Here is an 18632-nt window from a genome sequence, read left to right on the forward strand (position 1 = left end):
TAAATTATTCAAGAGCATAGTTGTCGCCAAGATAAAACTCCTAGAAAACAGAGTAGTATCACTAAACCTGCCTGCCAAGATTTGCGCAAAAACAGGTAGATCAAGTAAAGAAAGGTAGTACAAAGGGTATTTTCCGTTGAAGTACATTTTATGCAACAAACATAAAGAAAACACTTTACGTTCGTGCCATAAGTCAACATTAAGAGTTTGAAAATTAAACTTGACTGATGACTTAACTCTGTCAGAGAGTTTGAGCTGAATGCTTGCATCAGACGACCACACTGGAGAACAGTTCTCCAAACAAGGAAGAAGAACAGAATTAAAGCATTTCGAGGCACAGGATATAGGTACGGCAGCCGTATCCCGATCGTGGTAGATATTGGTACGGAAGGGGAGTATCCCGATCGGTGGTAGAATTGGTACGGGCAGTGAATTGCGCATGCGTCAATTTCAGACTTCCTGCCGTACAAATAATATAGTGCGGTGAGGGTACGGCAGATTCTGTCATTGGTGCCGTATTGCGCTCTTGACTTGCTGTAGATACGGCAGTTGGCTGTATCCGTTTACCCAGTTTGCTAATCATACTGTATTATGTAAACCAAGCAGTTCGGCTTTTAACGTGGGAACAGTCACGGCTTTTTGAACCTGGTCCCCCTTTTTTCGGTTAGCAAAATGTCCCTCCCCCCTTTTTGTTTGTTTGGCTTTTGTGAATTTTGTCCCGCTTTTTTGTACTACAAGCACAACACTATCCCGATTTTAATGGAATAATCTATAATTTGGTTTAACTTTGCCATTTCACTACCTGGTAAATTCTATCGTCTTCTCCGACAGCTGCAAAATACCCAATGAAGTGAATTAAAAGAATATTGTAAGTGTATAACGGCCCTTGCAACTTGCCGATGTCGGGGCAGAATAAAGGGCCGAGAAAATCACCAAAGGTACGATGGTATGTAAATATTTATATATAATCCTCTTGAATCTCCTCTTCGGAATTCTTTTCAGGGCCGATCGATCGTTCGTGACCTACGTATATGCCATGAATTACCCAATTTTTGAAAGTTTGAGTCTTCATAGATGTCTATGGCTTTCTTCAGCTCGTTAAAGCCTGAAAACATCTGTTTTTTCGGCGAAAACTAATGTATTATTCCGCGGTTCATGCTGTTCCGTCACCATTTTTCTTGCTGTCACCTGATATGCCCAAAGACGTGTATATACTTCAGTATATAGTCTTTGGATATGCGTGAGGCGGTAAACAAGGGTTAGCGCATGCGCAATTCACTGCCGTACCAATATCTACCGAGATCGGGGTACGGCTGCCGTACCAATATCCAGTTCGTTCGATATAATAGCTTCATCCCGAAACAGTCTGAACAAATTCGTAAGATACCAACTTTGAGAAACAGAAGCAATTTTACGTGCATTCCTCTCTTAAGTCAATTTTCTAATCAAAAAGACCTAACATCTATAACATTAAAACTGCTCCATTGAAATGGTAGTCAGGATGTAAAGGGAAAAGGGTTCAGTATCGGCTAACTATCTTACTATGAGTTGTAGAAGGGCTTAAGCTTCATGTCCCAAAGCCTACTCCAACTCATTCGGCTACATTTCCAGAATCCTCCTATTCAAAGATTCTGTAACTACAGACCTGAAAGACAGAGAAGGAACAACAGCCAGAAGAGTAACATCATCGGCTTAAGGATCGTTCACCAAACCTTGCCATATGTCACTAGTAATATATATATATATATATATATATATATATATATATATATATATATATATATATATATATATATTTTTGGGTGTTGTTCCTTCTCTGTCTTTCAGGTTCTGTGGTTACAGAATCTTTGAATAGAGATCTGGTATGTAGCCATGAGTGTTCCTCACGGTAGTGCTCTGTGACCTTTGCTGTTTTTATATATATATATATATATATATATATATATATATATATATATATATGTGTGTGTGTGTGTGTGTGTGTGTGTGTGTGTGTGTGTGTGTGTGTGTAAACAGCAAAGGTCACAGAGCGCTACCGTGAGGAACACATGAAATGACATTACTAAAGTTACTATACTAGGCATTAACAAAGACCCTTTGGGTTCTGCCTATGAAAAATTAATTTAGAATATAAATAAAAGATCTACCTATTCCCAAGATTTTTCCCTTGTAGATAAGTGCTTCGTGATGCATATAGTCAAAAGTTGCACTAAAATCTAGACCGATTGTTTGTGCTTCTCCACCATCATCAGGAGCTCTCTGCAAAATGGTGGATATTGTCAAGTGAGCATCACAAGTACCACGAACTTACGAAACCAAAAGTGTAAAGCTGGTAGCAGGCTATTATCTTCAACAAACTTACAAATACACTTGGAGAGCAGCTTCTCAAAAGATTTAAATAACACAGGGGTAACTGAAATCGGTCTGCAATCAGAGGGGCACGAAGATGAAGTTGGTCTCTTGGGTAATTAAGCAATGTTTCTCTTCAACCAAACAGAAGGTAAACTTGCAAGTCCGACTAACTTTTGGAAAAGAGCGCCAACCTTAATTGCTATGAAATCAGATGGGAAAGATCTCATTACTAGGGTCAAGCCCAGAACCAAAGTTTTGACTTTTCCAGATCTGAAAGCCGTTAAAACAAATGAAGTTCTGGAAAGCATTACTGAAGCAATATCAATGACTCAGCATACTGCTTATTCACAGAGACTTGACCCAAAAGTTCTGCTTATTGTTTAGGGCGATGTTCAGCGTTTCCATTAGCTCTTCCAAGGGGAGGCCTGCTTGAATCAACTTCAAAGACTGATGACTTGAGGGTAGACCGTAGACCCCCACTTATGGCCTTTACCACTGGAGAACAAAAACTTCACATCCTTATTATAATATCTCTCAGATACTACATGGACAACCTGAGCTGGACTTCTAAACTTAATAAAATTATGCCACGAAGTCTGATCAATTGTTCCTCCACATATGATAAGATTGGTTTTCATGGTAGGCAAGCTTATATTTAAAGATGAAACTTGAGGATTTCAGAAGGAATTCTCCTCTCAATAATGGTCTGAAGGTGATCATTTAAACACTCAATAATATTCGGATTTCTATAAATATCGCTCCACCTCAAGCTCAGTAAGATCTCGGTGAATACCATCCCGGTTGACCTGAGATTTCAAGTATGCCTTCCTTAAAAAGTTAACTCTGGGAACAATCTGGTTCATTTCCACATTATCCTTAACCTAAGAATGATAAGATGAAACCACCGGCAGGCCTATTCCACAAGATATATAATCCCAGTAACATCGAAGAGTGCAAAGTCAAAGCAATTGCCACAGTTGTGTGTGGGCTCATTTATTAATTGCTCACAACGACAAATAGTGGCGAAATCTAAGCAGCAACACCATGATTATCTGTGACAGTAAATGAGCTCAGCCATTCAGTGGGATATTTTGTTGAAGATTAAGCTGGCCTTATGCCAGCACGGGCTCTTGCACATAAGCAGCCCGTAGGGAATGTGATAGGTGCTGTAATCACCAACGAAAATGAAACTGGCCTTGAAGTAAGCTATTCTTCTGCCATGTAGTACGTAGGCAAGCAGCCATAAAGAGTCATCCAAATCTGGAGGTAATGTTATGCATATCCTAACACTTCATAAAAAGTCGAAAAGAAAATGTGTTCATTCCTTAGATATTAGTCTAAGCAGTGATCTTAGGTACAGCTTGAGAACGCTTACGGCTTACCATTTGGAGAGATTTTAATGCCGTAAACTATAAAGTTCTGGAGGAAAGTAAATTGACAGAAATCAATGGAGAAACTAAAAAAATGGAAAATATGTGAATACAAAAATGATCACACCAGCTGATAGTATATATATAATATATATATATAATATATATAAATAATATAATTATATATATATAATATATTAATTATATCTATATATAGATATATTTATTATATATATAGATATAAATAAATAATTATATTATTATATATATATTTAATATATTATATAACTATATAATTATGTATTATATATGTATAGATAATTTACGTGAACATTGAAGGGGGTTCTATCAACCAGTAGACATCAGTCGATACAAGGTGAAGGACAATCCTTTATTCCCATTATATGTACTTTTATTGTCGCGACGTTTCAAGACATAAAAGTCCCATTATCAAGCTAAAAGAGAGATACTGACCCAGATGCCACTTTTAATAATTTTAACCTTACGGATTTTAGAAAATTGCTCAAGCTCGCTGTGCAGGACACAGCCTTTGTTTTTAACGGCAAAGCCTACATTCAGGTTAATGGTATGGCGATGGGATCCCCTTTGGGTCCCACCTTTGCAAACATTTTTATGTGCTCCCTGGAGGAACGCATACTGGACAACTGTCCTTTGGCCTACCATCCATTATTTAGAATAGGTATGTGGATTGATACCTTCTTACTGTTCAGAGATAAAAGATCAGGCTGACAAATTTCTTGATTATGCCAATGAAATACATCCTAACATTAATTTCACAATTGAATATGAAAAGGAAAATAAACTGTCATTTTTGGATGTAACCGTTTTTAGATATGATGATCATTTTAACACCACGGTTTTTAGAAAGGAAACGTTTACCGGCCTGGGATCAAATTTTTATAGCAACTGTTTTTATAATTTTAAACTAAACTCCATGTCTACCCTCTTTCACAGGGCTTTCACATAACGTCTAACTGGAATCATTTTCACAATGAAATAACCTATCTCCACCAATTTTTCAACTGACAATTGTTTTCCATCGAAACTTTTTTATAAACACCTGTACAAATTCTTGAACAATATCTCCCATCCTAAAATTAAAATACCAACAGTGCCAAAATTACGATTGTTTGCAAGTGTCCCATTTATTCATAACAAAAATTTCTACCATGAATTGAAACTGTTAATAGAAAGTTTTTTTCCTGCAATCGAATTAAAACTAATACCTTGCAACCCAATGAATATCAGATCTCTGTTTAAACACAAGGAGAAACTCAGTCCACTGATGACCTCAGAAGTCATATATCTATTTAATTGCCCTAGATGTAATCTAGGGAAGTACGTCGGCTCCACACGGAGGTTACTCAAAGTGAGATTAGACTCTCATCGCGGCGTTAGTTATAGAACAGGTGTCAAATTAAGTAATCCTGAGTTTTCATGTATACGCGAGCACACAAAGAAATATAAACTTGACATGAATTACAAAGATTTTAAAATTATAGGCCAATCCCCTAACGAACAGCATTTAGCTATTTTAGAATCACTTTTCATTAAACAACTCGTTCCGCAGTTAAACACCCAGTCTCCTCAACACCTCTGTATCTCTCGTTCAAGTCGAAGCTGACCCGGCCTGAATTGTCACTCGGTCTGTGCTTTCAGCACCTTATTGGTATTGACTCCTCCCTACTCTTGTACTTGCATTTTTATATTTGTTAACTTTTTAAGCTTTTAATATGTATTCCGAGTTTGTGATTTTAACTTTTGTTTTATCTCTCTTTTAGCTTGATAATGGGACTTTTATGTCTTGAAACGTCGCGACAATAAAAGTACATATAATGGGAATAAAGGATTGTCCTTCACCTTGTATCGACTGATATATATATATATATATAATATATATATATATATATATATATATATATATATGTGTGTGTGTGTGTGTGTGTGTGTGTGTGTGTGTACGCATTAAGCTACAAATATCCTTAAAAATATCTAATTCACTCTACCTCGGAATTAATATATTTTCGTATATGTTAACCGCAGAGGAATTTTTTAGTAGATAAGAAATTCGTCGGCTCACGGCCTCGAACCTCGAAACCAAAGAATTCAACACGTACAGTGAAGCTGTTTATTCACAAGGTTATCATTTGTAGCGTAATGGGTATATATGAATCACGGTGATGTGATAAAACTCATATATGTATATATATATATATATATATATATATATATATATATATATATATATATGTTAGGCCTAGGGTTATGATTAATGATATATTGCCAATATGTTCGCTGTGACCTATTGGAATGTGGAGAAGCAACGACCCGAGGAAAGCTGATCAATGGGTTTTTGTGGGTGGTGTGAGATAAAACTGCATAGTTAGACAAGTCAATGTACTCAATTCATGAACACTCTTCTCAAAGTGCCTTTGGGAAAACTGGTTGCAGCCAGTAACATGAGGCGGTAACGAAATGTGCATTTGTATGTGCGTGTGCGCCTCTTCTGTTAAAAATGTATGATACCCAAGTCTATGGGGGATTTGGCATAGAGGCGTCTTTGGAAGATTGACAAGGTGTCGTGGTGCTCTCTGAAGTGGTTTTTTGATAAGTGTGTGAAATAGTCCGGCTGCTTGGGTGAGTTTTGAACTGTTTTAGCCAAAGAGTGGCTTGTTATCTATTTGACATTTTTGTGGGAATATTCAGTCTTTGACTTTGTTATTAAACTTATGTGTGTACTTACGAGGTATTCCTTATGTCTTTGAAACAGACGGTTCTGGCAAAGAACCATGGGGGGACCGAGGGAGTCCCGATGGATAATAGATGTTTGGTGTGACTAAATACTGTTTAGACATTTGTTGGGGTTTCCATTGAATTAAGTTAGTCTGTGAGACCTAATTGATTTACTGTTTTTTCATTGTTAATAAATGTATTTTTTCATAATGCAACTCTCTCATTTTGACTACCTGTTAGAGTGGAGAGAAAGAGGTAAAGAGAGAGAGAGAGAGAGAGAGAGAGAGAGAGGGGTATCGCTGTTAGAGAGAGAGAGAGAGAGAGAAAGGAAAGTCGCGAGCCGCTGGTTTGTTTGTTGTTTGCCTGACGCTCGAGTTACACGTTTACCAAATGAATAATGAGGTTCATAACCTCATTACATACACACACACACACACACACACACACACACATATATATATATATATATATATATATATAATATATATGTGTGTGTGTGTGTGTGAGGTTGTGGTATATATACATACATATATATATATATATATATATATATATACCACAACCTCGGATTATACATGAAATAAGGTAGCAAAATAAAAAAAAGGGGGGTTACTTACTAATGATAAAAGTTAGCTCTTTACACAACAAACATTATTGGCTGTGTAGTTGCTCCGAGCCTTAAGCTAAGGTCACCAATAAAATGAAACTCAGATTCTGAATGACCCCTTATTAAGTGCAGTTAGCCATGAATAATGAAATCATATAAATTCCGGTTTTTGTCATTAGTTACACTTTGTCTTGTGAAACCCTAGCATATGGAAAAGGTTCCCAGCAACAAGATCTAGAGAATACGAGGTCTTTCCATTCAGGACCTAAAATAAGACCCTTCCTGCGCAGCTTAGGTCATGACGTCAGACCTTCCCGAGGGTTAGGCCGTGCCCAAATCCGCTACCTAAAATACTCGTAAGACCTTTCTCGCACAGCTTAGGCTTAGGTCATGACGTCAGAACTTTCTGAGGCTTAGGCCGCGCCCAAATCCCTTCAACCTTGGCCCAAGGTAGCAAGAATAAACATATAGACCATTTGTTTACAAACACATGCAGTGTAGACATCAGCAAGAAAAACTTCAGTGTTAATTTTAATGTGTAAATATTTATCGATGAAGATCCCATATATTGTGAAGACAGTCCACTGATAAGGTAAATACAAATTGTAGAAGAAAATGGCACAAGGGTTAGTATGGCATCTTGTTCATTTTCATGTATCTCTAATAATGAAGCTCCATTTCTGTAAAAAGATGGTAACTCTCTGCAGCAGGAACCAACCCTCTCTGTTTTTGTTTACCAAAAGAAGATACTAAAAACGGCCTGGTTGTGGAAACCAGTAAAATATCAATATTTACAGAAAGGAATGGTTACTTTATTTTGGTGGTTTCATCGTCCATAAGATTCCACAGTGAACTTGGTTTCCAGGTTCCTCTTGTCAGAATAAGGCTAATTTATTGTAATAAGGACTTTCTTTTTCTCCTTCTTTTTCTTTTTTCTGCCGGAGATGGTAGTCCTAGAGTTAAGGTTCCCTCCACCTCCTAATCAGGTGGAAAAGGAGAACCTACTCCTCAGTTCCTGAGAAAGGAGTTGCCTCTCCTTCCTGGCCCCTCGTAAGACCGCCCTGTTTTCGCTGGCCCGTCGGGATAGGTAGGGCATCACCTCCAGCATGCTCCCATAGGGGACGGACTTGTACACTAGGTACCCACAGTGAGCTGGGGATGAAAAACAATAGCTTATCAGTTATGACATTTAGTCATTTCATAGCAGTACATAAAATGTAGAAGCAAAGATAATGTTTGTAATGCATAGTGTATATACACTTTGGGAATGGTAGTACTGCAACTACTAATAGTGTAATTCTATATGTAACCTCATTACTGTATTCTTGTTGTTAATGCTCATTAGTGAATGCTGACATTATCATTAAATGCTTATTCTGAAGTGGCTTCAGTCTATTTGTGCAGTTGACTTGGTAAAAAGACACTTAGTCTCGTGAAACCCTAGCATCTGGAAAAGGTTTCCAGCAACAAGGTCTAGAGATTACGAGCTCAGTCCATCTGCTAACGAAGAGCATTGGTGTTAGAAACTAGTTTATCTGACTAGTTTCCCCTTCCCTAAACCTTGATAAAATTAACTGAAGTATATATAAAAAAAACCTGGATTATTGTTGTAAACTTTTAAAGACTAATTACATTGTCATTCAATCCCAGCCAAACGGCTGGTCCAATAGGCATGAAACTTGGCATGGTTATAGTGGCGACCCCTAAGATGGTTTATAATGGGGTTTCATCCTACCTCCCCCACCCTCCCTGAAACGGAGCTGGTTCTGCCCATGAAACGAAGCTGGTTATGACCGCAGACTTCGTTATTTTACGAATTTCCATTCATAATTTTTACATACATAATAAAATGTTTGCTAGCACAGTGTAATTTCACCTATAGCAAAAACAATAAATACATAACGGACTGTTGTCATCTTCCGACTGCTAATTCCCAAATTTTGATAAGTTTTTTTTTTCATCAGTGGCATATGAGACCCACTCTTTGACAACCCGGGTCACTATCCACCCTCATTTTCTTCCATCGGCCCTGAGCATCAATCTAAAAGAACCCTTGACCGCTTCACTGACGACCCGGCCCCTTTCCCAGCCTAATTTTCTTCCATCGACCCTGAGCATCAGGCTAAGAGAGCCATTGATCTCTTCCCTACAAAAGAAATACATTCATGCAAAGAAACTAAGAACGAATAGCACCCTTTTGCTTACCTAAAGGAAGGGTGATATTCTCTGCCATACCGTAGACTTGGCCGAAGACCACATTGCCCACCGTAGGGTCCAAACCCAGTTCCTCCATCTTGCTCGCCGCCAACAGGACGGATTCCTCGTTGTGAGTGGCCACAACGATGGCCTTTCCTTCTGGGTCCTTCTGGACCTCTTGTAACATCGCGTCCACCATGCTTTGAGCAAGGGGAAGAAACAGAAAGTGGACAAGGAGTTTCGTGATGCGTTTTTTATTTATATTTTGATTTGCGGGCCACAGGATCTAACGTTATTATATTTTCTCATTACCACTACTACGATTACTTTTGCCTCTGAAAATAATGATGATAATGATAACAGGATTGACGTTGCTTAACACTTAAGGAAACAAGTGCTTTTCATTATTGTGTTCTCTACAGAGATTTAAAATCAGAAGACTTTTTCATTCTGATCAGTATCATTCAGTTATTCTCGTACTCTTCTTGTTCTCTGCTTCTCATTTGGACGTAAAAGACTGATTTTGACGAATGTTTACCTATCCATGTTCTCACAGGAATGGCATTTCTATTTTGTAATAATCCGCACACAAATACCCAGCTCCCCTTAACTGGAATATTAATCGCATTAACACTGAAAAATTCTTTAGATACTTTCATACATTCATACTTATAGTCGTTTTCTAATGCCATAAACTAGGATGGGAATCACGCGACTCCAAATCTAACTGATAGACACTAATCACATTCCAACAAAATTTCAAATGACTGGAATATCATATTTCACAACTAGTACGCTTACCCTTTCGTAGGCAGACTGTCGTTAATTAGATCAATGCTATAAAATGCATTTCAATATTAAGGCCCGGTTAAGTTTATTTGATTTTTTTCAAAAACATTTATAAAAACTGGAATTTATAAAACTGAATACGCTTTTCAGCTGTATCTGTTGAACTGAAAATCCTGTTTTAAATCCCAACTCAACAACTCGTATTTGTAATTGTAAAGTGGTTCTCTCTTCAATGTTTATACACCACAAAAGTCACGTCTCTCGGGCACCTGATTGATAAGCAGACTATACGCCATGTGACTGGAATCTCTCTCTCTCTCTCTCTCTCTCTCTCTCTCTCTCTCTCTCTCTCTCTCTCTCTGCCACGTAAGGAAGTTTCCGAAAGCGTAAGAAGTGGGAATTTCCTCATTCAGTCTTCTATAAGCCCAAAAAGCGATACACTGAAATGGAATTGATTTTTTATCCCGTATCATTTTGAGGCATAGATGATATCAGTACTTTTAGAGGTATCAGTTCCTCTAGGACTCAGTGCAGAAAAATTCAGAGAGGAGTATTATTATTATTATTAGTCAGGGGCCATCGACGTGGAATTCAAGATTCCAAGGAATATGGTGTTCATTAGGAAGAAGTAAGTCGAGGTAAAGGGAAATTCATATTTCATATTTTATATATGAAATTTCAAAACTAAAATTGAAAGAAAGCAATTCTACAGACATTAATATACTTCATCGCAATAACCCATCCTAACTGACATACCTGTTGTACATGGAACACGTGTCCTCGTAGGTGTCATTGACGGGGTCAGGGTGACCTTGTTCGAGGGCATCGGACCTCTCCCTCTCGAGGTAGGCTCCCCGGACGATCTTAACCCCAAATCCCACGTTGCCCAGGGCACGAGCAAGGCGCAAGTCATGTTGTAAGTTCTGCAGCCCTGACTGCAAATTGCACAAGAAGGCTCTTAAGAGTACAGATGAAAAGATGCAACTTTCGTAACATATTTGAATTAAAAAGAAGCAAATGCTGTCAGCTAAAGTTTTGTGAAAGAAATGTAAAAATAAAAGGCTTTAATATTCATTAGGCACTATGGAAAAAATGTTTGTTGTCAGCCAAAGTTTATGTGCAAGAATTGCGAGGAAATTGTTCTTGATATTACCTAGGTACAAAGGAAGTACTTTTGTCAACTACAGTTGTGCGCAAGAATTCTTTTTAAAAAAGTGTTTTCAGTATTAATTAGGCACAATGGAAGAAAATATTGTCAACTACACTTTTGTGAAAGATTTGTTATATAATAGTACAATTTATATAAATCAAGGCGCAATATAGATATATAAAATGCAAGAAATAAGGAAAGTGAAACAGAGTATGGAAGTTCTCAGTTACTTACTTTATATATGTTTGCAGATATAAATGGATATATTTGCACAAGTTGAAACGAACTCTCAGGAAATTATGCGATTAAATTGACCATTCCATACGCACTCACAAACGCACGCACACCCGAATAATATATATATATGTACATACATACACACACATACACACACACACACACATATATATATATATATATATATATATATATATATATATATATATATATATATATATATATATATATACATATATACGTATAACAAGCATACATACTGAGCATATACCCATAGACAGGCGAATATTCAAAATAAAATCTATTTAACGGCAAGACTTTCATTTCAGGGCAAGACAGGATACGTCTCAGGTCTCAGGAACTGAAGAGACCGTCAATCTTACCTTCAAGTACCCTTGGTAAGTGTTCCAGATAAGGGGTTTCCTTCCAGTATTGAAGACCTTCATCATGGCCAGTGTAAGAAAGTTGATGGCTGGATTTGTATAGGTGAATTCAGCATCGACGGCTAAAATTACATTTTCCTTCACACACTTCTCACCTGCGGTGAGTAAAGGAGTTTCAGGCTCAGTAATATATGATGATAATAACAATGATAGTGAGAAAAGTGATGGACTCCTAAGGAGGCAGGAATGCAACCCGGAACCTCACTCTATAAAAAACCACCCAGTCGAATAGGATGACTGTGATAGACCAAATAAATAATAATAATAATAATAATAATAATAATAATAATAATAATAATAATAATAATAATAATAATAATAATACTTTATTAAAAGTAATGGCAACTTCAGCAGCGTTACACTTGTAGAGATTCTTCTCTATTTTACGAATTGTGTCTTTCCATGTTACTTAAACAGGCTAGTAGAGCGCCTATAGAGGTCATGATCAAATGCAGTGTGAAAATAGGGATATATATTTGAATTTTACAGATAATCTATGATACCATAGTCATCAACGTCATTAATGATTCTCTCTCTTAAGGCGAGCTTTCGTCTGGAGCTTCCAGACATCCTCGGGCTGGGAAGCTGAGGGTGGACTGATCTTGGTGTGGTGTCCGTCCTCCTTATATTTGGGGTTGACAGCAGGGGGTCTGCCCCATGCTGATCTCCAATTGGTTGGTGGCGGTGAGTCTTCGTTTTCATTGGTGGCTTGAGCCAGGTCTCAAGACACTTTCTCCGAGTCGATGGTTGCGATGCTGCAGGTCCTGCAGCCGTCTAGACCTCCTGAGCGGCGCAGTAACATTGATGGGCGTTGCGTTACGCTGCGGTACGTCATGGCTAATTTGATTTCCATTGGCTGCAGGAGTACCTCGTTCGGGGGCGTTGTCTTCCATGGAGTTGTCGTGATTGGTGGTGTCATTGTTGGTGGCAGGTCTTCTCATACTCATAGGGAGGAGAAATTCTTCCTGCGTCGAATTCAGTGGATGTTTTATTTGCTGGATGAGAAGCGCCTCCAGTAGGCGCAACCAACGGGCATCAGGGGCCTTCCCGATGATCTTCGTGTTCTGTATGATGATATCCCAGGAGATGGCCTCTTGATGTTTGGTGTGGGCGTGATTCTTGATAGACCCCACCTTGGGTGTGGCATGAGAGTCTCTTCGACAGGCGCATGATAGTCATACCTACGTAGGCGCCGCTACATTCGCGGACTGGGCATGTATACTGATAAACTACATGCGTCTGCTTCAGGGGGTCTCGTATCTGTGGAGAGGGGTTATTTTTCATAATAAGGTCGCACGTCCTCCGATTCTGGTAATATATGATTAAGTCGATATTCTTGGTGTCGTTGGTCGGGGATACATTTTCAGAAATAATTTTCTTAATGGAGTCCTCTTCTTCACGGTAATGGGAATTCATGAACGCTTTGTAGTACAGCTTGATATCATCCTGGGGGCGGGGCTGCGGGCTCTCACTACCATACCATTTCTCCAGGGCGGTGTGGACTTCCTTACTGATTAATTTATTTGAATACCAGTTATTCACAAGTACTTGGGAGGCGGGGTCGAGTTCCTGGTGAGTGTCCTGCCAGGTCGAGCAGTGGGAGAGGGCTCTCCTGATGAAGGCCCTGGTGGTGGTGCTTTTGAATCTGGCGGGGCACTCGCTGTCACCGTTGAGGCAAAGTCCTAGATTGGTCTTTTTTGTGTAGACGGAAGTACGGAGACTGTCTTCCGTCTTGCTTACAAGGATGTCGAGGAAGGGGAGCCGATCGTCGGAGCTGTGTTCAACTGTGTAATTCAGCATACTGCACTGCTGAAATGCCTGAGGGAGGGCTTCTACCTCGGTGTCGACTTGCACAAAGATGTCGTCAATATAACGTACATATCTGCGGGGTTGCTGCATCCTGGCGAAGACCCGTTCCTCCACGGTGCCCATATAAAAGTTAGCGAAGTGGACTCCCAGTGGGGAGCCCATCGCCACGCCGTCCTTCTAGCAGAACATCTGGCCTTGGTGGGTGGAGAAAGGGGCCTTCTTCATGCAGATCTCCAGCAGCGTACAGAGCGAGGCTTAGGGTATGATGAGGGGCGCTGTCGACTGATTCCTGTAGACACGATCAAGGATTATATCAATGGTTGAAGACTGTAGGCTGTATCGGCTCGGGACGTAAGGGGTCAAAATTTGGTTAAGGCATTTAGCCAAGGCGTACGTAGGGGCGGGCGTCTGGCCGATGATTGGGTGGAGGGGGTTTCGTTGTGGGTTTTTACATTGCCATATGAAAAACCCAGGCTGTAGTCTCCTTGTATGGGTGGGAGGTGGAGGTGCACAGCATTTGTCGCAGCATTCACTGCGCTGATGACTCCGTTATTCTCCCTCTTGATGTCGTCTGTCGGATTCCGCGTCAGGCGCTCGAACTTGCTCTCGTCAGACAAAATAGCATCCAGCTTCTCGTGATATTTGGCAGTATCAATCAAGACGAAGGCTGCCGTCTTGTCCGTGCATTACACCAGGATGTTCTCTTTTTCCTTCAGTTCCTTCGCTGCTTCATCTCCTTGGTGGGGATTCTGCTGGAGGCGAGCCCCTCTCTGTAAGGGCTTCAGCAAGTAGGAGGGGTTGAAGGGTGTCAGTAGTTCTCATGATGCTCCGGGCTTCGAGTTGCTGGATGGAGTCTAGGAGCAACTTGATTTCGAGTCTCTTGTCATGAGACCTGGGTCTCGAAATGAAGTGGCAAGACACTCACCAGGAACTCGCCCGTGCCTCCCAAGTACATGGGAATAACGGGTATTCAAATAAATTAATCAGTAAGGAAGTCCGCACCGCCCTGGAGAAATGGTATGGTAGTGAGAGCCTGCAGCCCCGCCCCCAGGATAATATCAAGCTGTACTACAAAGCCTTCATGAATTCCCATTACCGTAAAGAAGAGGACTCCATTAAGAAAATTATTTCTGAAAATATATCCCCGACCAACGACACCAAGAATATCGACTTAACCATATATTACCAGAATCGGAGGATGTGCGACCTTATTATGAAAAATAACCCCTCTCCACAGCTACGAGACCCCCTGAAGCAGACGCATGTAGTGTACCAGTATACATGCCCAGTCCGCGAATGTAGCGGTGCCTACGTAGGTATGACTACCATGCGCCTGTCGAAGAGACTCTCATGCCACACCCAAAGGGGGGTCTATCAAGAATCACGCCCACACCAAACATCAAGAGGCCATCTCCTGGGATGTCATCATACAGAACACGAAGATCATCGGGAAGGCCCCTGATGCCCGTTGGTTGCGCCTGCTGGAGGCGCTTCTTATCCGGCAAATAAAACCTACACTGAATGTGACGCAGGAAGAATTTCTCCTCCCTATGAGTATGAGAAGACCTGCCACCAACAATGACACCACTGATCACGACAACTCCATGGAAGACAACGCCCCCGAACGAGGTACTCCTGCAGCCAATGGAAATCAAATTAGCCGTGACGTCCTGCAGCGTAGCGCAACACCCATCAACATTACCGCGCCACTCAGGAGGTCTAGACGGCTGCAGGACCTGCAGCATCGCAACCAACGACTCGGAGAAAGTGGCTTGAGGCCTGACTCACGCCACCAATGAAAACGAAGACTCACCGCCACCAGGCAATAGGAAATCAGCATGGGGCAGACCCCCTGCTGTCAACCCCAAATATAAGGAGGACGGACACCACACCAAGATGGACATCATAGACTGGGTGGAAAACTACACATATCTGGGAGTCTGCATTGCAGATTCACTATCTCCTTAGAAGGAAATACAGCTCCTCCAGGCCAAAACAAAAATTGGGCTTAATGCTCTAAGTGTAGAATATGCAGCACCAGTGCTGACAAGTCTCAGAGGCTGGAGGTCATAAAAAATAATGCAATGAGACTTATACTTGGAGCCCCAATGTGGACAAAAATTTGTCTCTTGAGGGCAGAGACACAACTAGTCACTCACGCACAGGATAGGCCAAAGAAATATTGCCATTCTGTACAAAACCATCAGAAACGACAGAAATGGACCACTCAAAAACAAAATGTAAGCGTGCATAAACCTGCAAAAACCTGCTAGATCCGCCCAAAACCTATGCGGGCAGCATACTCCAGACCCTGAGAGAACTGGATATGCATATTACACAGATGGCTCAGTTGATCCAGAAGCTCCGGCAACTGCAGCAGCAGTGGCTGTCCAAGACTTCAAAGGAAGCTGGAGGCTATCCAGCAATGCCTCCATACTACAAGCTGAACTAATGGCAATTTTGAAAGCCTTAGAAAATTCCAATCTGAAAGAAGGAAACACAACAGTGCATATCGACTCGAAAGGAGCAATACTCGCAATCAAGGCAACAAATCCAAAAGAAAATGTGACACTGATAACAGCCATAAAATCAGTAGCCAAGTCACATCAAGCTGCTGACAGGAGAGTCATACTAAACTGGATACCCAGCCATGTGGGAATCTTGGGAAACGAAGAAGCTGACATCCTAGCCAAAAGTGCCCTCAGCTGCAGTACAGTAAGCATAAAAGTGCAACCATCCATAACACACCTAAAGGAAATGGCTAAAAGCTATGCCAAACTCCAAGAAGAGAGTGAAGTACGACGTCACTATTTACAAGATTCACGGACGTCCAAGTGGTATGTGGATGTCACAAATCTAGGGCCTCATGACATCACAAAACAAACCACTAGAAAACTCTCAATCATCACACACAGATTAAGGCTAGGATACTTGTGTACCTGGCAAATGATTGGTAATGAGGGCAGGTTATGTCAGTACTGTGACCGAGAGGCAATCCAGCCTCTCGAGCACTACCTACTAGACTGCCCAGAGACACAGTCTCTCAGGTCGAACCTTACTGAAAATGAGCTGACACCGGCACAGATCACCAGACACATCCTAAATAACATAAGGACACATGGGAATCTCCTAATGTCTCACACACCTCTCAGGTAAAAAGAGGAATTCCATAGCAAATCTACATAGATACATGGGAATCTCCTGTTGTCCTACCAACCTCCCAGAGAAAAGAATTCTCTGATGGTTAAAACCAAAGAAAACCGCACAATGGACCAACCCTGTACTTCACTGTTTGCAATGGGAGCCATACACATCTTTGGGAACATATGTTTGTGTGAGTAGGCGTGTACATGTATATATACTATTATACTTTCTTAATGTTGGATTGATATATATTGCAATATATTCAGATGCTACACACATGTATATATATTGTGCCTGAAATGTTATAGGTAACTCCCCCCGCCCCCCGTTTTTTTTTTTTTTACCACCTTCCCCTCAAACTAAAACTCGCTTCCTTCTCCTACTCAGCCCTCTCCATCTAGGCTGAGTCTCACTTCTATAAAACTTTCTCTCCTACTGATAGGTACCGTAAGGTTCAAAGGGGTTGAAATCCTGCCTGTCACCTTATTTCCTTTCTACAACTAACAGCCAAAAGCACTGTTTTTGTATCTTTACAGATAATGCAGTTACGGGCTGCTCTAGGAGCAAGAGCCCGTGCCAGCACAACAACAAACACACCAAGATCTGTCCACCCTCAGCTTCCCAGCCCGAGGATGTCTGGCAGCTCCAGACGAAAGCTCGCTTTAAGAAAGAGAGAGAGAGAGAGAGAGAGAGAGAGACGAGAGAGGACGAGAGAGAGAGCGAGAGAGAGAGAGCGAGGGGGGGGGGGGCCGGGGGGAGGGTTTTGGGAGAGATGAGAGAGAGAGAGAGAGAAGAGAATCGTTAATGACTTTGATGACTATGGTATCAGTTTATCTGTAAAATTCAAATATATACACCTATTTTCACACTGCATTCAATCAGACCTCTATAGGCGCTCTACTAGCCTGTTTAAGCAGCACGGAAAAAGCCGCTATTCGTAAAATAGAGAAGAATCTCCACAAGTAACGCTGCTGAAGTAGCCATTACTTTTAATAAAGTATGCTTGAGAGAGGGTCTGCTTCCTATGTACAACAACAACAACAACAACAATAATAATAATAATAATAATAATAATAATAATAATAATATAATAATAATAATAATAATAATAATGGAAAAAGATCCTCTTTGAGGCAAACTTCGTCGAAAAGAATGGCATTGTGGACGGCACACAGCGTGCCACTTTTCAGCGAGGTAATAATAATAATAATAATAATAATAATAATAATAATAATAATAATAATAATAATAATAATAATAATAATAATAATAATAATGTTTACGGAAGCGAAAAGGAATTCCTCTAGATTTTTTCTCACTGGGGCTTTAGAAACTTGCTGGTCTTGGGATATTTGAAGATATGCAACTGTGTATGTTATTATGACATATCAAATGTATCCAGTCTTGGCTGTTTCAAAGGCCGATCATTTTAAAGGTAAATAAAATGCGTTATTACACCTGCCCACATTTATAAACGCAAATGCTTAGAGCAAACTCTTGGAAAAAAAAAAAACATTTCAGTTTGAAAGCTTCAAAGAACTTCAATAAAGACAACAAAAACTGGGCTGCAAACACTAACCAAGTATGTATAATCTCGGCAGCGATTCCATCAGTTGTTGGTAATCGTCTATGTCCAATCTCAGAAGCTCCAAGGGTGAAGAGACCTCGGGTAACGTTCCCTCTCTGAAACCATCCTTACCAGAGGCCTCCATCAGCAATGCCAAACCCCTCACTGCCTCAGCTCGCTTCTCCTCGCTCAGGGACATGTAAGCTGTAGATAT

At 40.4% G+C, this 18632-nt stretch overlaps 2 protein-coding genes across 2 annotated transcripts in view; one reads left to right on the top strand and one right to left on the bottom strand.

Moving 5' to 3' along the window:
* Nucleotides 1-7608: 7608 nt before the first annotated feature.
* Nucleotides 7609-18632, bottom strand: part of LOC135202330 (hydroxyproline dehydrogenase-like) — a 41832-nt gene continuing 30808 nt past the window's right edge. Inside the window, exons 8-12 of the mRNA XM_064231678.1 lie at nt 18431-18622; nt 11839-11993; nt 10825-11003; nt 9289-9479; nt 7609-8235 (exon numbers count right to left, since the gene is read on the bottom strand). Coding sequence (XP_064087748.1) covers nt 8066-8235; nt 9289-9479; nt 10825-11003; nt 11839-11993; nt 18431-18622 — 887 coding nt within the window. The 3' untranslated portion in view covers nt 7609-8065. The remainder of the gene's footprint in view (nt 8236-9288; nt 9480-10824; nt 11004-11838; nt 11994-18430; nt 18623-18632) is intronic.
* Nucleotides 15618-17485, top strand: LOC135202331 (uncharacterized). The gene has a single exon (XM_064231679.1). The coding sequence runs from the start codon at nt 16159-16161 to the stop codon at nt 16861-16863; it is 705 nt and encodes a 234-aa protein (XP_064087749.1). The 5' UTR covers nt 15618-16158; the 3' UTR covers nt 16864-17485.

This window comes from Macrobrachium nipponense, chromosome 30 (assembly GCF_015104395.2).
Source record: "Macrobrachium nipponense isolate FS-2020 chromosome 30, ASM1510439v2, whole genome shotgun sequence".
In the NCBI taxonomy this organism is placed as follows: Eukaryota; Metazoa; Arthropoda; class Malacostraca; order Decapoda; family Palaemonidae; genus Macrobrachium; species Macrobrachium nipponense.

What these genes read in the sequence shown, in the direction of transcription:
- LOC135202331 (XM_064231679.1), top strand. Translation starts at nt 16,159, where the DNA reads ATGGCAATTTTGAAAGCCTTAGAAAATTCCAATCTGAAAGAAGGAAAC.